Raw genomic sequence first — 25,814 nt, 5'->3', positions numbered from 1 at the left:
AAAGCTAAGAAGGGTTGACAGCTAAGACCCAGGTAAGTATTGACAGCTAAGAAATGTGGACAGCTAAGACCCAGGTAAAGTGACAGCTTAGACCCTGGTAAGTATTGACAGCTAAGAAATGTGGACAGCTAAGACCCAGGTAAGTGTTGAGAGCTAAGACCCAGGTAAGTTTTAATAAGCTTTGATATTTGTTGTGTACATGTCAGAAAATTACTTTAAACTATAGTTATTCGAATTAATGTATAAACTATTTTGCATAAGATAAATTCGCACCCTGATCTCTACAAGTTCTCCTTAAATCTATTTAATTGAAAAGTTTTGTTATTATTATTTAAATTAGGTGGAAAAAATAATCAAAACAGCCAAGAGCTATTTTTCACCTAATTGCTTTATACTAGTACTGTTAATATAATCATCAATTTGTAATTGTAAACTCTATCTGTATACAGATACGTGTATTTTAGCAATAAATTTTATGTTATCTTATCTTATTTAGTATTAACAGCTTATAGGACCCGGCCCTGGTAAGTTTGGACAGCTAAGAAATGTGGACAGCTAAGACCCCGCTTACCATAGTGACAGCTAAGGCCCATGGTAAGTATTGACAGCTATAGCTTGAAAAAGTAATCAAGTTTACTCCCTGAATTAAATATTGTAGATCACAGTATAGATAAACACCTTGACAAATCTAACAGCAAATATTATTTCTATCATTAATCATCATTAGTAAATATTACCTTGACATTTAATCATAAGCATTTCTAATTTTTTCATAAACTTCTATTTAGAAACTTTGGAATAAAAAATTAAACCCGTGGATGAACTTAAAACTCTCAATGATATATCAGAGGTTTTATCCTGTGTAGGGGTAGAAACTGTCAAATTGTGCTCAAACAACAGATTAATATACAACAGTCTTGACCTCATGTGAAAGAACGTCATAAGTTAGGTTGAGAAAAATTGACGGATTAAAAATTTCCTATTTAAATCCGAACATGAACATGTTGTTTCAACATATGTTACTTTTAGAAATATTATTACATTCCACTACATTATCTCGGACTTTGTCACCTCGTACCTTCTCTAGTTTAGAAATACAGTGAGAGTAACTTTTATTAAACTGGGCAGCGGTGAGTCCACAAGTTAGTAAGTTTGATGAATGAAAAATGTGAAAGATTTAAATTTGTTTTAAAAAGAATTAAATTGATAAATTTAATAAAAGTTCACACACAAAATCTAAGGAATTGATCAATCTTCTCGTACTCTAATTTTCCAACTTGAACTCCCTTCAAGAATGACTGAATCAAGTTGCAATAATACATAGGGAATATAGAACATTATAGATTGAGGCGATTAATCAGTATTTTTCAAACTTATGCATTATATAGATTCCGTATGAAATTATGTTAACTACATGTATATAGTTTCAGAATTGAAAATGTCAGCATTTTATATATCCTTGGCCTGAACCCTCAACTTGATATCTGTCTCATTCTGGTCAAAGAGGAGAATTATAGAACATGCCTGCGCTGCAAATTGCAATCAAAGATGTTGCTTTAATCTTCTTCAAAATAAAGGAAAGTTCTAGCAAAACGAATAAAATTTAGATACAAATATTAAGGTCGTCTTTTCGCTACTTAAGTAACCTAGGTCTGCAAATGTTGTGGCTTAACTAACCTAGATCTAATCTGATTGCTACAATTTATTTATTTAATTTCGCTACTTGAGTAGCAGATCTAACCAGCAGATCTAACCTGATTAATACTAGATGTTTAATATATAATTGCACTAATTGATTAGTAGATCTAATCTAAGTGCTACTATAGGTTTATTTATATGATTTTGCTACTTGAGTAGCAGATCTAATCTGAGTGCTACTACAGATTTATTTTTATAATTTTGCTACTTGAGTAGCAGATCTAATCTGAGTGCTACTACAAGTTTATTTATATAATTTTGCTACTTGAGTAGCAGATCTAATCTGAGTGCTACTATAGGTTTATTGATATAATTTTGCTACTTGAGTAGTAGATCTAATCTAAGTGCTACTATAGGTTTATTTATATAATTTTGCTACTTGATTAGCAGATCTAATCTGAGTGCTACTACAGGTTTATTTATATAATTTTGCTACTTGATTAGCATCTAATCTGAGTGCTACTATATGTTTATTTATATAATTTTGCTACTTGAGTAGCAGATCTAATCTGAGTGCCACTATAGGTTTATTTATATAATTTTGCTACTTGATTAGCATCTAATCTGAGTGCTACTATAGGTTTATTTATATAATTTTGTTACTTGATTAGCAGATCTTATCTGAGTGCTACTACAGGTTTATTTATATAATTTTGCCACTTGATTAGCATCTAATCTGAGTGCTACTATAGGTTTATTTATATAATTTTGCTACTTGATTAGCAGATCTAATCTGAGTGCTACTACAGGTTTATTGATATAATTTTGCTACTTGAGTAGCAGATCTAATCTGAGTGCTACTATAGGTTTATTTTTATAATTTTGCTACTTGAGTAGTAGATCAATACTGAGTGTTACAATGGGTTCTGTTTCCTGCGAGAAATACTTCTCTGAGGATGTTGAGGAAGAGGTAAGTTATTTTTCATCTTTTTAATTCGATTTTTAAATTTTTTTTACATGCTATGCTATCAATTTAAACATTTTTTTCATTTTTTTTCAATTTTTTATATTTTATTTTTGTATTTAAAAGATATATTTTTTGCTTTTTCTCTCTTGTCTTTAGTCTACTTCTATCAAAATAGTCTTCCTTTTATTCATCTTTGCCCTGTTATTTGCCATTCGAACGAAGGACGAGTTTTAACATTTGAATTTAAATGGTGCACGGATACTGGATAGGACGAACTGAGTCTGGACGAATGAGAAGGAATAAATTTCTATTGTGTTACATATTAAGGACTTAAGCTTTACATCACAATTTCTACCAATAACAAAGTGTAAAGAATGATCTACATTCAACGTATAAAGGACGAGTGTAAAGATGTATCTACAATCTACATTCTATATATAAAGAACGAATGTAAAGATTTTTCTACTTTCAACATATGAAGGACAAGTGTAAAGAATTATCTACATTCAACGTATAAAGTACGAGTGTAAAGATTTATTTACATTCTACATATAAAGAACGAGAGTAAAGATTTATTTACATTCTACTTATAAAGGACGAGTGTAAAGATTTATTTACATTCTATAAAGGACGAGAGTAAAGATTTATTTACATTCTGCATATAAAGGACGAGTGTAAAGATGACGAGATCGAGCTTGTAGTTCAAGGCAGGACTATATCAGTCAGGTAATTAATCATTAATTAATTTATGAATTAAGTAATTAATTGTTCAATTTTGATTATATCTAATGTTTAATTTAATTCTGAATTATAATCTATTCCTTTAAATCTTTTAAAAACAATATAATGGAAAAATTTCAATTTTCGAAGAAATATGATACTTTCGAAAATTTTGTTTTTCAGAAAAGACATCGCCACCAATAATAGAGATCTTTTTTTAATTTGTTGAGATCAGTTTTTACAAATTTATTATTATAAAAACTAGGAAAAAGATGATTATTTGGGCACATATGCTTTTAGGGAACAGTCTATTTATTTTTTGCATCTCACAATATTGATATGTCAATGGGCATGAGATTAAGGTTACATTTATTTTACTCTCCAAGGCCTTGGTTCCCTATGTGATATAAAGGATTAATTTCCAAGGCAAATGTTTCTAAAAAATATTTCTGATTTCTGATTTCTGATTGGCTAAAATAAAGTTAGATCTTATCAAATTGAAATTTTACAGAAAAAAGAATAAATCTAACGGAGCTCAGACAATTCAAATTGATTCAATTCAATTAAAAAATTATAAATAAATTAGTTTTTTTAATTGTTTTCTTTTCAGCGAGGAGTTATTGTGCGAACATTCCAAATATTTCTTCCAAATATTCCAGCATTTTGATAATTCACAAGGTATTCACATCTAAAAGAAATTATGAGACACCATTTTTAATATTTTAGAGAAAAAAAAATCACTTTAAAAAGCCTGAAATTACACAAAAAAAACACTGATTTTAAAACACATAAAATCTCAGTATAATTTATCAGAAAGGAATTGAGTCTTTGTCAGAAACTCAAAATTTCAAATTCCTATATCTTTGAAACCTATTGACGTAAACTTTTGATATTTCAAACTTAGATGACTTGATATGACAGAATTCACAATTTTAAATATCTATGGTCTACAGTATTTGGTTGCACAAATATAGAGATTTAAAAAAATAGTGGTTTGTGGCAAAGACTCAATTTCTTTGCTGCACTTTCAAAATAATACTGATATATATTGTAAAAACATAATTCTAATTTCTAGAGACAATTATATTAAAACACAAGGGGCTGGAAGGAGATGATATTCCAGAGGAAAGGCAGCAGGTCAACTTTTAACGTTGTTTTCATGAATTTAAGGGACTGTCAACGTTGTTTTTATGAATTTAAGGGACTGCCAACTTATTTTCTTATGTAACATTATATTTTAAGAGTTGCCAGATTCCCACCTGTACCTTTTAATATAATCCTGGATCAAAAATGATGAAAATATCTTTGTTTATCTATCTGCACACTATACAGTGTGTCCCAAAAAACATGGGAATTCAGTGACGAATTGGATATCGTCTTTGTTATGAATTATCACTGTAATACCTAATTTCAAAAGCCATAATATTATTATGTCTGCTAGAGTTTATTTAATGAAAAGGGTAAAAGACTGCAAAGATGTGTCTATAATGTCTCCGCATGATGAACAGTGAATACGGACAAGTTTACGCTGTTTGTATACTGTAATTTTCTTGTTTTACTAAGTACAACCGGTTGCAGTCAAAACATAAACAAACAAAATGTAAACATAGCAGACGAAACTCTTACAGATTACAGCTTTCTCAGTAGGTATCACTATACTAAATCAAAGAATTATTTGAAAAGACGATATCGAATTCGTCACTGAATTCCCATGTTTTTTGGGAAACCCTATAGTTTCAGTAGAAGTAAATATTTCCATTTACTGATTGAAGGATTCATTTATAATTGGATACAGAGATAGATATAAAGATACATGTATTTCTATTGGTTCAGAATAGACAACAAACACATGACTGAACCCTGATTGGATCAGGCGCTAATGGACCCGGCAACAGGAGTGTGCATATACTGATTATTTCTAATTAAGTGTTCGCTATAATAATGAAGTGCGTATTTTATGGAACTTACAATTTACATAATTTACAGGATTGAACACTTTTCCCAATTGTTGTTTAGGTATGGATTTAAAGGGTATTGTTTTGAATCCAACATTGCACATTAGAACCACACTTTAAATTACGTAAACACTCACTTTAAGTTTACATTTACAATAAATACACATTTCGAGCGAACAAATTTAAGCTGCATTGAAGGTATTTTAACATTTAAAAAAAGTTTGAATCCAAAAAATTAATTGAGAATGTTAAGCAAGTGCATTTTACTGACAGCTAGTTTTTTTTAAAGCTTGTAAAAATAAAATTAGCAAAAAATGTGTTAACTATTTACAAGACAATAAACATTATTGGATGCATACGTATTTAAAACTTAGGAATTTAAATCGTGTAAGATATATATTTAAATTTAAAATTTAAATTTTTAACAGAAAAATAATCAGTTCTTTTTGTCTATAAGCTTAAAGAAAATGAGAGCCACTCTGTATCATATATATTACACTGAAATTTAAGTCGACTTTTAACATTTTAACAGATTCACATCAACTAAACATATTATACTGCCCCTCCAGGTCAACTTTAGTAATGGGACTAATTTTCAAATATTTTACATAAAACTTACAAATCTTAGAAGTTCTACACTTACAAGTAATTTTCGTTTTTTTAAAATTTTTTATTGTAACAAATTTTTTTCTCTCAGATTTACATTTTTATGATTTATATCGAATTAATTACCTGAAGTGCCCGGCTCTGGCGTTGCTCGTGGAATTAAAAAAAATATAATTTTGAATGAAAAATTGTAATGTCAGCCAATTCGGTCCAGCGGTCAGCCGTTTTGCCAACTATGGCTAACATATATATATATATATCTATATTTTCAAATATATACATACAAATCTATATATATATACTAAACGCTTTAAGTACAAATGCAAATTTTATTTCATCACTCAACTCTAGAAGTTTTATACTTTCAATCAATTGGAATGCTGAACCACCTTATACCAACAGCTGTTTGAACCACCTAATACCAACAGCTGTTTGAACCATCTTATACCAACAGCTGTTCGAACCACCTAATACCAACAGCTTTTTGAACCACCTTATACCAACAGCTGTTTGAACCACCTTATACCAACAGCTGTTTGAACCATCTTATACCAACAGCTGTTCGAACCACCTAATACCAACAGCTGTTTGAATCACCTTATACCAACAGCTGTTTGAACCACCTTATACCAACAGCTGTTCGAACCACCTAATACCAACAGCTGTTTGAACCACCTTATACCAACAGCTGTTTGAACCACCTTATACCAACAGATGTTTTAACCACCTTATACCAACAGCTGTTTTAACCACCCGTACCTATAGTTCCACCATATCTATGCAGTCATCCTTACAATGGAATTGAGTCTTTCCACGAGCTCTCATTTTCTAGGCCTTTCATATTTGCAACCCAATCTCGTAGATAGGGTTTCCATTCGCAAAACTTTTGCGCAATTTTTGCGGAACGAAACGCAATATTTTTCTTTCTTTGCGCATCAATTTTGCGCGAAAAAACAACAATTTGCGCAATCATTCGCAAAAGTCATTTCGCGCAAAAATTGCCCTATTCCGCTTTTGCGAAACTCATAAATTTTGCGCAAAAGATTTAGCCATTTCGTGGAAACCCTACTCGTAGACCTTAGATGTTTCAAACTATAAATTTTGTTAGAACAAATAATCTAATTTTGAAACGTAAAAGGTTTACATGATCAGGTTGCAAAGATACAGGAATAAGTTTCCGTCTAAAAAAACTTATTTCCTTTCTTGAATAATTTCGTTTATAAAAACTTTATAAATTATGTAAAATAAATTTTCAGGAACCTCTAGCGTTAATAAATTTCATCACGATGACCACAATAGTAGATTTTCTTTATTCAGGTAGACATATGTATATATATATAAATGATCAAGCGTTTGATCCTAATTTGAATATTAAGATCAAGCGTTTGATCCTAATTTGGATATTAAGATCAAGAGTTTGATCCTAATTTGGATATTAAGATCAAGCGTTTGATCCTAATTTGGATATTAAGATCAAGCGTTTGATCCTAACTTGGATATTATAAAGATCAAGCGTTTGATCCTAATTTGGATATTAAGATCAAGAGTTTGATCCTAACTTGGATACTAAGATCAAGCGTAATTAATTGTAATTTTGGGTATTCAGATCGAGCGTTTGATCCTAATTTGGATAATAAGATGAGACGATTGATCCTAACTTCGATATTAAGATCAAGTGTTTGATCCTTATTTGAATACTAAAATCAAGCGTTTGATCCTAATTTTTTATACTAGATCTAGCGTTTGATCCTAATTTGGATATTAAGATCAAGCGTTTGATCCTAATTTTGGATATTAAGATCTAGCGTTTGATCATTATTTGAATACTAAAATCAAGCGTTTGATCCTAATTTTCGATATTAAGATCTAGCGTTTGATCCTTATTTCAATACTATAATCAAGCGTTTGATCCTAATTTTGGATATTAAGATCTAGAGTTTGATCCTAATTTTGGATATTAAGATCTAGCGTTTGATCCTAATTTTGGATATTAAGATCAAGCGTTTAAGATTAACGATACTCTACACAAAAGTTCCAATCTCAGGCTTTTTTTAGTTTTAGTTTTGTGTTTTAGTTGCAATTACAAATCAATATAATCTATATTATCTTTTGTTTAATCTGAGCTGAGAACTTAAGAATGGTGGATATCGAGATCAATGCTTGATCCTTTCTTTTTTAATCTCGAGACTAACCTAATCTTGCACTGTATCCAAAAAAGTGTACACAATTCAACCACTCAGAGTCGCGTATCAGAAGCCGGGAAGTTAAAAATTTTGAGCGCCAATTAATATTAATATACAGAAACAGGAGTAACTCTCTATTTTTCCTTTTTTTATTTTTCTGTATTTTATTCAATAAAGAGTAGATTAAGTACGAAATAAAAAGTGTCCACATTGCATGGAAACTCGGATTAAGAAGTCGGGATTAAAGGTAACCCATTCTAAAGTTCACAGCTCTGATAGTTTATTTTGTGCCCCAGGTGTATTAAAAGTTCATGAACAGAATGTAAAACAGCTTCTTTACGCTTCAGGTACCATTACAATCTATTTGGCTTTCTTTGGCTTTTCTCTTTGTTTTAAGGTTGTATAATAAGCCAGGTTACTCTCGATGCTCTCCAATGTATGGAAAATGTCGTCTCCTAAGTTAGATAGATAAAAACATCATATGACGTATAACTCTCGCCTCTATAGTGACGTCAGTTTTTAACTATCTCTGTTGGGAGACGACATTCTCCGTACATTGAAGCGCAGCAAGAGTAACCAACCATGATAATACAACCTTGGTTGGTAGCAATAAACGGCAAAAAGTCTTGAAACCGATCGGCTCAAGATTTTGTAGAATCTCACATGATAGACCCAAGGCATAGTTACTGGCCGGTCAGAATTAACAAATGTTGTCTCACAATGATCTCGATGCATGAAACAAATTTGAAATCCAACATTTTGACATTTTGCCATTTTTAAAAGAAAAATCAGCGAAAATTTTATAAAATGAGGAGCCAAAATTTAAAAGTTATATATATATATATATATATATATCTATTAAATATATATATATATAAAATGTAAATATATATATATACATATAAAATATATATTAAACAACTTAAAAAAATTATTTTAATTAAAATTTTTAGATCTGCTCGTCATGGTGAGTGTTGAAGCCGAATGCTTTAAATATTTAACTGAACATCTTTCAACAAAAAACTGTATTAGGAAAATTAACTGAAATTAAGAACAAATTATTGAACATTTACAAAATCATCCCAAATATCCTAAACTTTCCAAATACTTGCCTAGAGTTAATTCTAGAAATATCTAAATTTATGTTAATGAAAAAACTTAGTAAATCTGTAAGGATTTTAGTGCCTTAATGAACATATAAAAAGTAAAACACTACAAAAAAGAGAGGCGGGAAGCACCCTAGCTTGGAAATCTAATTCATTTAATATTATTTGAATATAGGCGGTATATCCTGGCTTGTGCTAAACCTAACTGGGAATCTCTAGCTCATGAAATCAGGAAACCATCTGAAAAATAAAACTTTTGAAAGTTCTTTACACCTTGAAAATATGTAATTCTGTTAATATCTTCATTGCATTGTTTCTTTGGCCATAAATGCGCAATTGTCACTTTTGAAAAGAAAAAATGAAGTTTCAGTAATTAAAAACAAAACATGGATATCTAATTCATTCTTGGTCAGAAAAAAAGATTTAAAGGGCACCGTTGTGAATTGGACATAGAGGGTCCCTTGAAATTATGTTGACAGTCCCTTTAAGTGGCATACCTAGTAAATAATCTGTTATTATTGGAAACCATGAAAACAAATCATTTGAAAAATATTTCTTCTCTAGATTTTTAGATAGTTTGGTTTAGAGATTTTATTGTTCAACATTTTGATACTTTGTTGAAGTCCTCGGCCATGTTTAAACTTTTAGATTCAGATCTTTTCAAATCAATTCTCTGCAACCCTAATATCAAGTTAGTACAATATTGACATTTCAGGTCAGTACTATGCACTGACCTAAATTAAAAAATACAGCCTGTATTAGAAATATATGTTAACATACAAAGGGATTAAACCGCATTTATCTTATACTATAGAAGGGGATAATTTTTTTATGTACTGTACTGACTTATATAGTGAATATAGTCTGTGTACTTTATATTGTACAAATTACTCCAGCTGATCGGCCCAATACCGGAATTTACCGTGACACTCGAGCCCAAAACTTAAGACAGGGTGTCATTATGAAAACCATTTTAAACCAAGGGTTTCACGAATGGGGCTAAGCAGTTTTGTAAATTTCAATATTTTTGTAATGAAGTTTTATTTTTTTCAGTATGTTTATATTCTCCTTTTTTCGAATCTCTTAAATCAAAATCTACACAAATGTTAAAACCCAAAAAAGAAAACTCGGGAGCCCGAAATTTAAAAGTGTATCGTTGAACGAAATTCTCGAGTTTCCTTTTTTGGGGTCTTAAAATTTTGTAGATTTTGATTTAAGATATTCGACAAATGGAGAATATGAAGAAACTAAATAAAAAACTATTTCATAACAAAAATATTGATATCCACAAAACTGCCTAACCCCATTCGTAAAACCCGGGCTTTATAACTGGTTTTCATAACGATACCCTGTCTTAAGTTTTGGGATCCGTGTGCATGTATATTGTACATAATCTCTGAGAATCAGGTGTACAACGTTCTTATTCATGCACAACTGTACATAAGCATTTTTGTTTAGTGTACAGTATGAAGAGCAGGTGTATGATGCAGTGATGACCTGGGTTCTTATTGATTCATGTACAATGTACATAAACAATAATGTTTAGTGTACAGTATGAAGAGCAGGTGTATGATGCAGTGATGACCTGGGTTCTTATTGATTCATGTACAAGAAGAGAACACTTACACAGTTTATTCAAGGTAAGTACATGTAATTAACTAATTAAACTGTTCATGGAAAAAAGTCATTAACTCCATTTATGTGGAATTATTTAATATTAAATTATTCACTTTTGATCTTACATTATCATAAGCAATATTATTACATTTAGCATTCGCTAAATTTTGTGGGTTACAACTTACAAATAAGGAGTCCATTGGCCGAATTTAAAGAATTTGAGCTGCGGTTTAAATTTAAGCCGCGGCTTAATTATGGTTGGTTTCACTTAAAATTGTATCAAATGTTTCAATATTTAAGCCGGTGCTCAATTTAAACCGGGTTTTGGCGGATTTAAGCCGCGACTTAAATTCTTTAAATTCGGCCTCAGTACTTTTTATCAGAACTTCAGAAGAACGAACCCACTGGTAGGAATTAATCCAAAATAAAATTAACTTAAGTTTGATGTAAAATTGCATTTAAGAATAAGAATACCAAAGGGAGGGGATATATGGTTTCTTTACATTTCACTCTCACGTGATAGTACAGTTTAAACTGTAAATCGGAAACAAGCATTGTACGGGCCCGCACTTCAGAATTTGTTATTGTTTACATAAAACAATAAGCAAGTATTAATCGTTACAGTAAAATATGTACACAAATTTCCTGGCATATATGACAGACTGCTAAAGTATAAAAATCTCAACTCTTTTAATGAAATTGATGTTCAATTTATTTTTAGGAGATTCAGTGGCCCCTAATAAGGAAAATGTCAATTCTAATTCTAAAATTTTAAAGTTTTAAAATATCCGCCTAAATACGTTTAAAGTTAATTATAGCTGACCTTTCTGTCTCTCACAAAATATTGAATTTTTAAATTGCAAAATTTAATCAAAAAAACATCTTGTTATGTAAGAGAGGTGGGGCCGGGGGGTGATGTTGAATATATAAAGATATGTATATATGCAACTTTAGGCATGTTACGTTTAGATTGTTCTCAAAAAGTTGTTTTCTATTCTATTAAGTCATGATAAAAGTCAGTATGAATTTATGACTTCCGTTTAAAAATTCATATCAGTTTCTTTTTTATGTTATACGGCATTCATTTGTAAATCTTATTTTACAAATATTCAGATATGATTGATTGAACGATAATAAAAAAATAGCCCTAGCCCTGCCATTTTCAAAATGTGGTCTGCCTTTTTGGTGCGTTTAATATCCCCGGAGATATAAGCAGTGTGAGATGTCAAACTAGAAAAATATTCATGATCCTCCTAGAGCTTTAATCAAAAATAAAAACACTTCACAAACTTCTTTATATCTGGGTTGATATTGAACCTTGCAGAACTCCCAAATACTACTCAGATACTATCAATGATCCTTTTGTTATGGAGGACAAACGGTGTGCCAGGTCAGTTTCTAAAATGGGAAAAATGAATTTTGTTTCCGTTTTATGTTATTGGAAAATGAATTTTTCTTTCCATTTTTAACATTTTTCATCCCATTTTAATTATTTACAGCTTAACTATGTTCTTAAAGCTATTTGTTCAATTTTTTCGTAAATGAACTAGGCTAGTACGTACGCGCCTCTTTTTCTCGTAAACATAACGGAATTTAAGTTGCAAACCTTTTTTTCATAATTCATAAAACCAACTGTTCTTACGTTTATTGGATACTAACAAACCATACAATTCAGACAATCAAAATACAGAGAAACTTTAAAAACGAACACAACTCTGCAAATTTCTTTAATTCCCCCAAAAAATGTTTAACAAGAAGTTTTAATTTTAGGATTATGGAGAAGGCTGAGGAATATTTTAATATGAGGTAAATATTAAAATATTTTGTCTGCAGTGAAATAGGAACTTGATCGAAGAAGATTTTTAGACTTAAGTATATGACTTTAAATATTCCATTGAGCGTTAGACGCAGTAATTGAGCAGTGTAAACAGACCAAATTTACGTAATAGTTGTGATTTATTAAGAGTCTAGTAAGACTATTTTTACTCTGTGACAAAATCTAATACACTATAAAGTCGTCTTCCTATTTCAGAGTTTTCTGTATTCTGGATTTGATTACTCTCCTCATAGTCTTATTTTGGAATCCATCCATGTTCTGTTGATGTAGATATTTCAACTCTTAAATTCAGCTAAATCAAATAGTGTAAATTTGTAACTTTACTCCATGCCCTGTTGATGTACAGGGTGTCCCAATAAACATGGGAATTGAGTGACGAATTCAATATCGTCTTTATAAATAATTCTTTGATTCACTATAGTGAAAGCTGTAATCTGTCTGCTATGTTCAGATTTTGTTTGTTTATGTTTTGACTGCATACGGTTGTACTTTATAAAACAAGAAAATTGCAGTATACTAACAGTGTAAACTTGTCCTTCTTCACTGTTCATCTTGCGGAGACATTATGACACATCTTTACAACCATCTACCGTTTTCATTGAATAAACTCTAGCAGACATTATAATGTTATGGCTTTTGAAATTAGGTATTACAATGTTAATTCATAACAAAGACGAAATCGAATTCGTCATTGAATTCCCATGTTTTTTGGGACACCCTGAAGATATTTCAAATCATAAATTCTGCTAAATCAAATAGTGTAGCAACACCAACGGATTGAAAAGATCTCGGGATTATAAAATTATCAGTTACTTTAGAATACAAATATTCCAATTTTTATTTAGCTACGAGGAAAAGATAAACTATTGGAAAGAAAATGAAAAACCTTCCAGGTATAATCTTCTTCTAAATATATATACTATAGTTGTAATATCTCTTTTTGTCTGTTTGTTTGTCCGATCATAACTCAGACACCCTTGAGCTGATTTGCCTCAAATTTTGGTTGGGGAACTCGGGAGAGCCAGGGGAATGTTTTTAGCTTGGTTTTAAGATTCTAAACTGAGTTGGTCAACTTTTATAGCGAAAATTTAGTTTTCTGCAGTAAAATCAACAAAGCGCGGGAGTACCCTGGGCAACGCTGGGTTCCCAAACTAGTTAAATAATGAACAAATAATTAATAAATTTGTTTTAGGAACAAATTAGAAATAAAATTTTTTAACTTCAATTTTTATTTTTAAATTTAGTCATTTTATACACGAAAAAATGTTTTGAATATTTAATGAAAAATAGTAAATATTAAATCAATCTAAATTTTCACATGATGCCCGCATCCCATTCCGTTTAGATATTTCATCAAGCAGTTTTACGGGCGATTTATTTTGAATGAATGATCGACCTCGTTCGAGGAGAAAAAAAGTTTTCGTATTTTTCCTTTCTTCAATTTAAAATCTGTATGGAGAGTGAAATAATGCTAGACGAGCAAACAATATTAGTCGGATAAATTTGGCTTTTTATTCTTGCATAATATGTACTTTTTATACCTATACTGAAAAGTATGTAAATATGTTATAATTTTAGCTAAAGATAACTAATTTTCTTTTAAAATTATCTTTTTATCAGTTTACTACTTGGAATTCAAACCTTAATATATTTATAACCTAAAAATAAATATGAATATCCATGGAAGTCAATTAAGCCCCTAATAAGAATTTTACGTTTAGAATCTAATAAAAACAGAGATACAGCCTAATCCCATGAATATTTCAGCAAATTTTCTGTCGATGTTTCGAAATTAATTTTTATCCTATAAGTCAGTGTTTTAGGTATTTAGGTCTTTCTAACTGAATAAGGGAAAACAAATAATTTTCATGATACATGAATACATCCATTTATTTTATTTCTTCTCCCCGACGTTAATCTGTGAGAGGATTGAAATACATTAAAGATTACAGAAGTAAGGAATCGTTTACTCAATATAAACATTTTTAACACTTCATTAATATTCTTCTGAAGATGGCCAAAACTGCTGGCTGCGTTGTCCTATGCTGAGAAGCTGATTGAATGTTATGATTTTGAAGAAGAGAACTCGTTTATTATTACAGAAAAACCAGGTACTGTACCGAAGAGAAGGGGGGGGGGGGGAAGGCACATGAAATGAAAAATCTTAGGATTCAAATATGATTTCCCAAAAGTTTCTTCGATCTAGTAATTCATAACAAGAAACTCTACTCCATGAATATTTTAATACTTTTACTTTGTAATCTTATATTGGTTGGACCCGCGATTAAATTTGGTAAATTCTAACTTTTTTCTACAAATCATGTTCTTAGGTTATGTATTTGGATCTTCAATGTGTTGTCTTCATGGAAAGCTCTACACAATTGGTTAGTTTGTAATAAAAATATAATTCATTCTTTTCTTTTTCAGATTACAATACCTTAGATAGAGCATTATTTAATTTTGTGAATTGAAATAAAGATCCTCCACCAGTAGACAACAAATGGATAATTTATCTGCATTTCAATTCAAGGATTTTTACGGCATATTACAAATTCAAAAAATAAAACAAAATAAACTTTGCAATTTTGGACCACACGTACTTTAGCGTCACATGAAAAACTGTTAAAAGGTTGCTTGGCTATGAGTTTGATTTAAAAGTGTTCTGATTTAGGTGGTGTTCAGTCTAAATCCGTGGATCAGTATGATTTAGAAAAAGATGAATGGAAGGAAGGAGAAATTTTCATTTTTTAATCTTTTCATGTAATTTTCTTCAGTTTTGGGCCACCAATTTATCCTATTTCAATCCGAAAAAAGACTTTAAAAAAATGTCGTAAAATGAAATCATTTTGATTTAGAAAAATAAAAGTGGAAGGTATGCAGTGATAACCAGAAAACAATTGAATAGGATGACGACAATAAACCAAAACTGAGGCCATTCCTTTTATCATAACATTGGTCGACCATATGACGTCTCTTAATTGTGGTCGACTGAGTTATCTATCTATCAGATAAGAATTCAGCATGATGAGACATCTGGCGGCCAAACTATCGTCCTCCAAAGTGCAAGCACTGTTCATACATTTTTATGGGGAGAGCGGACTCTGAAGTGTATTTGATCTTGTTACGACGCAAATAGTTTTACTAGACATTTTTAAAATCATCCAATTTAGTGAAATGGGTGTGTTTATACAGCACAATTGTGTGTCTCATGCTTGCTGATATTTTTTAAGTTATAAGTTGATTCTAAAAGTTATCTTTATATTCTAGAATTTTCTGGTTATCACTGTAAGCAGAAGATAATAATATTTTTAACACATCATTTGTTTAACAAAAAGTTGGGTGTCTTAGGAACTCCATGCAAGAATAAAGTTTTTATATCTCCAAATTAACTTATAAATATATCTTCTCCCTCAGGATTTCTTTCCAAGTCTTCGACATTGTCGAGTAGCACACGGAGTAACTACGTACGGAAACCAGGTATATCACCAAACCAAATATTAAGGGGGAAACATGACATTGTCGAGTAGCACACGGAGTAACTACGTACGGAAACCAGGTATATCACCAAACCAAATATTAANCCAAAAATCACGCTTTGAAAAATGTTAAATTGCTGATCCCTAATATATGCAACTCTTGAACTTAAATTATTCGGAATAAGTTATTCATTTAATAAATTTATGATAACAAAATAAAAACAAAAATTAAAAATCATCCATTAAGTCTTCTAGTAATTTTCTATTCCACATTTTTCAATATTTCTTTGTCAAGTCATCTTACAAGTTTCTCATCTCATTTTCAACAAGAAAGCATTGCCATTTTGTTTAGATTTTTGTGACTGGAGGATCAGCTAAGGCAAATGCAAACTTTGGTCCTGGTCTGTATGAGATGGAGATGATTGAATTAGATGAGAATAGTAAAATCCTTCATGATTGGAAGGTGGCAGGGACCATGAAAGAGGAACGGACACATTTGATATAAAAAATTCATACTCTTGAAAAATGTGCAATTTTCCCCGCAAAAAAAGAACTCATTTATATTTTTTTCCCTCAGGTAACTCCTTTCTTCTACCCCTCCCCATACAAATAATTCGATTACAAAATAAGCATAAAACAGAACAATTTTTGTCCAAAAACACTTTTTTTAAATGTTGACCGGTCCAGGGACGAAGCTTCTTAGGGTCTGCTGCTGTGAATGGAAAGGTATACAGCATTGGAGGCTGCCTTAGTGAAGAGTTTTCAACTACAGAGGTAAGATTTATAAAAATATTGGAGGCTGCCTTAGTGAAGAGTTTTCAACTTCTGAGGTTAGATGTATAACAGCTCTAGATTGGAGGCTGCCTTTGTGAAAAGTTTTCAACCACAGAGGTATAATTTATAAAAATATTGGAGGCTGCCTTAGAGAAGAGTTTTCTACTACAGAGGTAAGTATTACAAAAATATTGGAGGTTGCCTTTTTGAGAGTTTTCAACTACAGAGGTTAGATTTATAAGAATATTGAAGACTGCTCTAGTGAAGAATTTTCAACTACAGCATTTTAAAAAATCCAGAAAACCTCCAATGCAGTGTCTACAAGAGTAAAGTCTTATAGTAACCCCCCCCCCTCATCTCAATATCTTCTCCAAGTTTTTTTCAAATTTTGAAAACAGGATAATATTTGCATTTTATAATAAATTCTGTCTGAATCTTTAAAAGAGAAAGTTTCTAAAGTTAAATACCAAAATGTAACTATTTACTAAAAACTAAACTTTGGAACAGGGGTATATTTTTCTAGAACCCGCCCCCCCCTCCCTTCTGCTCTCAGGAGTTTCTTGTACTTTATTTTACAACATTGTAAATCAAGTTTAAATAGGTTTGGAATCCAGAAACAGGGAAGTTTAGTGAAGCTTCAAAATCTTTAAGCAAAAGAGATTCTCAGGTATTCAAAAATTCTTTGATAAAAGAAACCATTATCAATTAAAAAAAATAACTATTTAACAAAGCGGTGTCTATAAACATGTAAATTGATAAACAACTCTTTAATTTCCCTTGATTTACATAAACTCTGCAATCTCAGTTGTATAGGGTGTACCAATAAACAGGCAGTTGCCATTCTCTGTTGCACTCAATGCTCTGTGAAATTCCAAAACAGAGAGAGGGGGACTGAATTTTGTAGATCCAGAAAAATAATATCTGTGGGATGCCTGCGTAGAGACTGGCAGCTGGTGAGGTCTTAAATGTAGCGGAAATTTTACGGTTTCAATTCCGTAAAAAAAATTCTGGATTACATCACATAAACTGTAAATATTCCGGTGTCTATTTGATTCGGAATTATCCCGGAATTCCAGCTTACGCAACAAATTTTTTGATCATTCCATTTCCAAAATGGAAGTTTTGTTCTGGAAAAATGGAAACACTAGTCTTTACTGTTCATCTTGCAGAGAGATTATAGGCAAATCTTTACAGAAATTTACTGTTTTCACAAAATAAACTATAGCAGACATAATAATATTATGGCTTTTGAAATCAGTTATTAGGATGCTAATTCTTGACTAAGACGATTTCAAATTCGCCACTGAATTCCCATGTTTATTGGGGCACACTGTATCTAGATACTGTTGCTTCAAAAAGATCATAAAAATTAAATTTAATCAATTTCAGGGTCAGGCAGTTGTAAATGGAGAAATATATTCAGTTGGAGGATATGATAATCTTAGCAACAAGTACCTTAACAGGTAGAAACAGCACTAAAATCTGGGTGCATAAACTCGACTTAAACTCGACTTTTTAAATCCCAGTTTTTACCAAGTCACCAACTGGTTGAAATCTGGGTGCATAAACTCGACCTAGACTCGAATTTTTGAATCCCAGTTTTTACCAAGTCAGGGTGAAAAATTGGAGTTCAAATATCCACTTCAAACTCCACTTTAACTTGACTTAAACTCCACTGTTAAACTCCTGTCACCAACTGGATGAAATCTGGATGCATAAACTTGACTTAAACATAACTTTTTTAATCCCAGTTCTTAACAAGTCAGGGTGAAAACTTGGATTTCAAATATCAACTTCAAAAATCGACTTAAACTTGACTTTAACTTCACACTTAAACTCAAGTCACCAACTGGGTGAAATCTGGGTGCCTAAATTCGACTTAAACTCGATTTTTTAAATCCTAGTCTTAACCAAGTCAATAACTTGTTAAAATCTGGGTGCAAAAACTCAACTTAAACTAAACTTTTTGAATCCCAGTTTCATTTTGGAGTAAATCCATGTTATCATTAGAATCAATGTCAGTAAATTCTTGATTTTTTGATAAAAAGAAGTTCCACTTCGACAGTCTTGTATCAGGTATAACAGTAAGTGAATACAGTAAAACATATATTGAATATGTAATTGTTACAGAAGTGTTCTGCATGTATGTATGCGAGTTAATTTAAATTTATACAGATGGAGGAATGATGATGTGGTGAATTTTTAAACAAGAATACCAGATTGGATTGGTGATATCTGGATGATATGTGGGTGATATCATCCAGATATCACCCACATATTATCCAAAAATCACCCACATATCATCCAGATATCATCCATATATCAACCACAGATATCGTCCAAATATCACCCACATATCATACAAATATCATCCAAATATCACCCACATATCCAAAAATCACCCGGTCGATATTTTTTACAACCCCCCACTTGATGAAAAGACAAGTTTTAACCCAAAGATGGAGCAAAAAACTCCACTTTAATATCCGATTAAGACTCCACTTCTCATCATCCAGATATTACCCAAATATCATCCAGAAATCATCCAAAAATCATCCAGTTGACATCGATTTTAACAACCCCCAACTTGTTGAAAAGTCAAGTTTAAAGCCAGATATGGCATGACTATTGCAGGTGAAAATTCCACTTCTGAAAGGCATTAGCGAAGTTTTACTAGATTTTAACAAAGTTTTTGTTTGCTGGGTTAAATACATGGTTAAATACTCTGGATGCACTCCAATGTACTACAAATTTCTTCTTCATACCAATGGACACTTAAAATCCTCATTGGATTATTAGCGGCAGATGGTGACAACGTTGCTGGAGAGGGGAGCTTTTCTCCAATTGTTCTAACATTAATAAACAACCTTGCTCTTTATTATCATCTGTTTCAAAACTTAAGTCAAGTTCTAATTTGCCCCAAGGTTATAATGCATCTTTTGTACTGCAGTGTACTGTCTCTGGGCGGTAATGTAAACACAAGACGGATGTCACAGCCTGACATGGGATCAATCTTTCGCATAAAAAATCAATGAAATATTTTGTCCATAGGAAGCTATTATGTGAATTATTAAACTTAAGTGCTGTAAACCTCCTCGGATACTAAACTAAAAGAAACACTGATCCATCTATTTTTGTTTACAAATTCTGCCCAGAGAGAACTGGTTTCAATATGTACGCAGAGTATACACAACTGCAATTAACTTTCCTTGCATTATAACCTTGATTTCCCCTATCTCTAAAATTTGTCAAATATAATCCAGAAATTTGGGAAAATGAATAAATTTTAATGAGGTCAGTTTGAATCTCATATTCATATTTCATACTGTCTAAATTGCTTTCCAATAAACATGAAAACTGAAATTCAAATCTAATCTTTTGAAAAAAAAACATTTAAAAAGTGTGATATTCCACAAAATGTTTAAATGAATTAGAGAATGCCAGAATATACTGAACTTGTATTTAAACCAAATAGAGGTGGTCACTTGTCATAGACCAATTGTATTGATAATTTTATCTTCATAATTGCTTTATACTTTCAGTGTGGAGAAATACACTCCAAGTACAGATTCCTGGAGTACTATCCCCCCTATGAACATCCCAAGAAGGAGTCCTGGAGTGGTTACCTATAAAGACAGGTAGACTAGAAGTACTGTGTCAACTATGAACATCACAAAAAAAGGACTCCTGGAGTGGTTAACTATATAGACCGTAGACTAGTAGTACTGTGTAACCTATAAAAATCACAAGAAGTCCTGGAGTGGTACTGTGTCACCTATGAACATCACAAGAATGAGTCCTTGAGTGGTTAACTATATAGAGACTAGATAGGTAGACTAGGAGTTTTGTGTCACCTATGAACATCACAAGAAGGAGTTCTGAAGTGGTTAACTATATAAGACAGGTGCACTTGGAGTAATGTTCCACCTACAAACATTCCAAATAGGAGTCCTGGAGTAGTTAATTACAAAGACATGTGTCATTAAGTTAACATCTATATAGAATACTTAACTGAATACTTAACTTGAATACAAAATTTGTGGTAAAGTTGTCTTTCCTAGAATCTATGTGGTGGGTGGCATGGGTGTGGATTCTGACCTATCAACTATAGAGGTGTACAACCCTACCACCAAGGAGTGGAAGATGTTAAACTACGAGATGAAAGAAGTCAATGGATGGTGCACTGTGTGCCTAGGTACATTTTCAATTTAATACTAGGCAGGGGTGTTTATTTTCTGAAAAATAACCCCCCCTCATTAAAATCAATTTTTCTCTTAAAGTTAGTTATGTTAATTGAGCGCCAAAATTGTCAGGGGTTTTATCATTATTAACCACTTCATTGTGAATTTCATAATAAATGTGCTGGAAAGTAATCATCGTGCTAAAATGTTAAATTAGCTGTACATTATAGCACATGTCCTATAAAGTTTTATTTGGTTACCGGATTTTCTCCAAAAATTTTTAAGATATTTCCAAAATATTTTTTTCAATTAAAATAAAAATTAAATTGAAATCAACTTTGTATTTTGACTTTTGCTTTGTTTCAAAGCTTGTTTGATCTAGAATTAGCTATTGAAATAAGACAAGTACACAAATGTTTCATAAAATTACTTATAACACTATTATTTTGGCAAAACATGCTAAAAAGTTTTTGGACCTAAATTTTCTCTATATCTTGAAGGCTCGCGCCCTTTTAGATCGTATGTTGTCCCTCAGCGAGGGACAACATTTCTGTCCAAAAACTTTATAACACTGCGAACCAAAATAATAGTGTTATATAAAGTTAACATTTCACTGAATTGGGGAAAAAAAACATTTTTGGAGGAAAACAAAAAAATTCTGAACTGTGAAGAAGGATAAAATAACCTGCCTTTTTATGTATAACTTTTCTTTTTTCCCCCAGATCTTCAAAAATCTAGAAAAATTATTGTCTTTTGAAAACTAGGCTTATCGCCTTGATAATATGATAATTATAGTTGATAAACCTGTAAGAATGGTTAGTGAGCCTAGAATATATGCTAAATATGGAAAGGACCGAGGGTTCTGTAATCTCATCGCCACTGGAGGTAAATGTTCAATACTTAAATTGATCAATTAAAGGACCTTAAAAAATTGATAAAATTGTTTAATATGTAAATTAAAGTACTAAACCTTGAAACTCTGGTTTAACTGATTCATTAATTGAAGAACTAATCCTTAAAAGCAAGTTTTATTTGATAAATTGATTGAAAGACTAAACCTGATACTCTAGACTAAGTGATTAATTGATTAAATGGACTTTTAAATTAATCTATTGATTGAAGGAATAAATATTAAAACTCTGAACTTTTAACTAATTGATTGAAGGACTGGACCATAAAAGGTTGGTTTAACTGTTTGATTGATTGAAGGGTTGTATTTTGAAAGTCTGAAAAACTGATAACTTATTAAAGGATATTATCTTGTTTCTGTAAAATATATTGATTGATTGAACGATTGTATCTTGAAAGTTTGAAAAACCAATTTATTAATTAAATAAAGGATTGTATCTTATGTATCTGTATATTAATTGATTTGTACTTAGAAAGTCTGAAAGATTGTTTAATTGATTAAAGGATTATACCTTGAAAGTCTGAAAAACCAATTTATTAATTAATTAAAGGATTGTATCTTATGTATCTGTATATTAATTGATTTGTACTTAGAAAGTCTGAAAAATTGATTAATTGATTAAAGGATTATATCTTGAAAGTCTGAAAAAAGAATTTATCAATTGATTGAAGGGCTGTACTTGGTAAGTCTGAAAAATTGATTTATTAATCAAAAAATGTCATCTTGAAAGTCTGAAAATTTTATTTGAAGAATTGTATCTTAAGTCAAAAAATTATCAGTAGATTGAAGATTAGGCTAGTTTTTTTAATTGATTGATTGAAGACTATTATCTCGAAAGTCTGAAAAATTGATTAGGAGAATTGTATCTTCAGCATAATAAAGAATTAATTGATTGAAGGGCTGGACCTAGAAAGCCTGGATTCTGATGATATATACTCTAGAAGAGAGAGTATTGCCAGCTCCAGCGGATATGGTAATCTTATTGTTAATTTACAAAGAATGAGACTTAAACAACAGAGGTGTTAAAGCTCACAAAATTTACTGTGGTCTAGCTCAAGGTTATAATGTAAGGAAAGTTAATTGCAGTTGTGTATACTCAGCATACACATTAAAACCAGTTCTCTCTTGGCGGAAATTGTAAACGAGAATAGATGTATCAGTTTTTTTAAGTATCCATGGAGGATAAAAGCATTTATATTTGATGATTTTGATAATTAACATAATAGTTTCCTTTGACCAGTGTATTTTATTGATTTTTTATATGAAAGATGGATCCCATGTCAGGCTGTGACATCCGTCTTGAGAGTTTACATTACCCCCCCCAGAGACAGTACAAAAGATGCGTACACCTCTGAAATAACTTTCCTTGCATTATATTTAAAAGATACAATTGAATAGTTTTCTTCAGAGTCTTGTTCTTATAAGAAAACACTCTTATTTATTGAAGATCAACAGGAAAGTTTTGTATTGAGACAAATTCTTAACTATCTATATACTTAATTTCATACTTAAAGGGAGTGACCCGCAATGTATGATAGTTGTACTAAGAACGTAGTATTGTGGAGAAGGATTTATTTGAGACATATATAATGTTTTCATGATGTATAATTACTGAGTTTGAGAGCAAAGTCGACTTTCAATATTACCCATTTTGGTGGTTACGTTATGAGAATCAATTATTTAATTAAATTATTAAATATTGACGACAAAAAATGTTTAAAAAATTCTAAAGTAAACTAATTAGATGTTTAGGAACATATTTTTCAAATAAAAGAACCTGTCAAATCATTCGTTGGGATGTTTAGAAAGATGAAAATTTCCCTGTATGATAATTGAAGGACTGCAGTATGGTTTTGGTGAATTATATTGGCGTACAAAGCCTAGGGGTGTCAGAATGATTTTTTTTTGCATATTTTTTAAAACTTCTTTAAAACTTTTTAAGTTTAATTTTTGATAAAACTTTTTGTTCTGGATGATTGCAAATATCTATCTAAAACTTTCTTAAACCGGGATATTTTTTCTGTATTCATTTAGTTAAGAGTTTGAGTCAAAATAAGTATTAATAAATATTGCTTTGAAATTTTCATCTTTCTAAACATCCCAACGAATGATTTGACAGGTTCTTTTCTCAACAAATCAAAGTTGGAATAAATCATTTCATTTTCATCCTTAAATTGAATTTTCTTGTTAAGAATTTGATGGCAGATTTCTTCAAATTCTTCAAAAGTCTTTTCAATAAATTCGAGGAAATCTACAGAAAATGGTTGTGAACAATGAGACATTACAGAAACCAATAACTGAATAATATTACTTTTATTTTTGATGAAAGTAAATGTTTTTTATCAACCTGTTCCTAAAAAACCAATTTGTTTACTGTAGAATGTTTACTACAATTTTCGTTGCGTTATTAAATAATTTTTTAAAAACCGATTTTCAAAATCATCCCTCAAAAATGAAGAAACTACGAGGATTTTTAGGATAGAATTTGCACTCTTGCTGAACAAATATGCACCGTAAAAACGTCTCATGGGTCTAAAATGATACCTGAAAAATTTCTCCACAATACTATACATTCTCCGTTCAACTACCATACATTACCGGTCACACCCCTTTAATTAATTTTTGTAACAAATATTTATTTAAAAACTTTGCCTTTTCATAAATAAACCCTCTTTTTTTGTTCAGGTGATACGCCCACGGAGAAAGTAAATATTGACTGGAAAGCTACAGAAAATGCTAGAACTGAACAAAGGATGAAACACAGGAAACCAACCAAAATTAGTTTCTAAAATCTTGATCAATCAATAATATTAAAAAAAATCAAAATAACTTTAAATTTTTTTATCAAGACAATGAAAATGAATCCTTTCGTTGTGTGTAGTGTAGTGTAGTGTGTAGTGTAGTGTGTAGTGTGCATGCTATGTTCCAGTTATGAGGGGCATGCATGATTACCAAAAGCACCAAACTTTTCTAGTAAAAAAGGTAGAAGATATCCACTTCCTTCTATCTGAACTAACAAAAATTTTAATTTCTTTATAAAACTTGAACAATTTTTAGAAAGAAAAATGACTTTATCTTCCTAATTATTACTCAAACTAAGGTTTACAGGGTAAACCGGGACTCGACTCGGGAATGTACATTTTTAACTAGGGGTATACGTCGGCTGTTCCTTAAAAAGTTAATTATTTAACTAGGGATATACGTCGGCTGTTCCTTAAAAAGTTAATTATTTAACTAGGGATATACGTCGGCTGTTCCTTAAAAAGTTAATTATTTAAGCTATGATATTTTTTATTTTTTTTGGTTTGGTTTGTCAGGAAAGAGTTACAATAAGACCCACAAGACACTCATTAATCCTTTTATATACACTGTTAACCGTAATTTAATACAGTGTAGAGAAGACTGTTTATTTTCAGTTAAATTTCAATAAATTTCTATTGTTAAAAATAATAATTCGTAGTAAGGCAGCGGTAGCGAACCCTACTTTGCTTGGAACGTTTACGTTCTTAATAGCAAATCGAATAATCAATGAAAAATTTCAAAATTATACACATTGTCGCCATTCACGCAAAACTCAAACTAAATAACTGATTCATTTTGTTAGGAAAATACTTGAAATGTTTCTATTGGCAAGAAATACCAAGATAAATAAATGAATTTTACAACTTACCTTTAGAATTTAACATAAAGAATCACAAATTAAAAAACAATTCAATAAGAAATGTGTTAGTTGATATTTAAAGTATTTATTAAGAAAAAATTAGAAAAAATGAATCTGAATGAATTTTGAGAAATCCTAAATTATTTCTCGTTCTTCTCTAGAGGTGAATAATTGAGAAGCTTC

At 30.9% G+C, this 25,814-nt stretch overlaps 1 protein-coding gene and 1 long non-coding RNA gene across 2 annotated transcripts; both read left to right on the top strand.

Annotated features, from left to right (window-relative positions):
- Positions 1 to 2,096: 2,096 nt before the first annotated feature.
- On the top strand, positions 2,097 to 3,019 carry LOC111705332 (uncharacterized). The gene is made up of 3 exons (XR_002765990.1): positions 2,097 to 2,111; positions 2,536 to 2,608; positions 3,004 to 3,019. It is a non-coding gene; the product is annotated as an uncharacterized LOC111705332 (long non-coding RNA).
- A 7,622-nt stretch (positions 3,020 to 10,641) lies between these two features.
- Positions 10,642 to 25,423, top strand: LOC111705331 (kelch-like protein 3). The gene is made up of 19 exons (XM_023477832.1): positions 10,642 to 10,815; positions 11,514 to 11,536; positions 12,117 to 12,182; positions 12,563 to 12,598; positions 13,475 to 13,522; positions 14,643 to 14,740; positions 14,960 to 15,013; positions 15,301 to 15,356; positions 16,044 to 16,106; positions 16,458 to 16,589; positions 16,793 to 16,879; positions 17,481 to 17,546; positions 18,269 to 18,342; positions 20,422 to 20,517; positions 20,941 to 21,074; positions 21,856 to 21,945; positions 22,869 to 22,943; positions 24,656 to 24,734; positions 25,288 to 25,423. The coding sequence occupies exons 1-19, from the start codon at positions 10,714 to 10,716 to the stop codon at positions 25,301 to 25,303; spliced, it is 1,395 nt and encodes a 464-aa protein (XP_023333600.1). The 5' UTR covers positions 10,642 to 10,713; the 3' UTR covers positions 25,304 to 25,423.
- Positions 25,424 to 25,814: the final 391 nt, after the last annotated feature.

Source organism: Eurytemora carolleeae, unplaced genomic scaffold, assembly GCF_000591075.1.
Source record: "Eurytemora carolleeae unplaced genomic scaffold, Eaff_2.0 scaffold651, whole genome shotgun sequence".
NCBI lineage: Eukaryota > Metazoa > Arthropoda > Copepoda > Calanoida > Temoridae > Eurytemora > Eurytemora carolleeae.
This window is presented reverse-complemented; position numbering and strand designations above follow the sequence as displayed.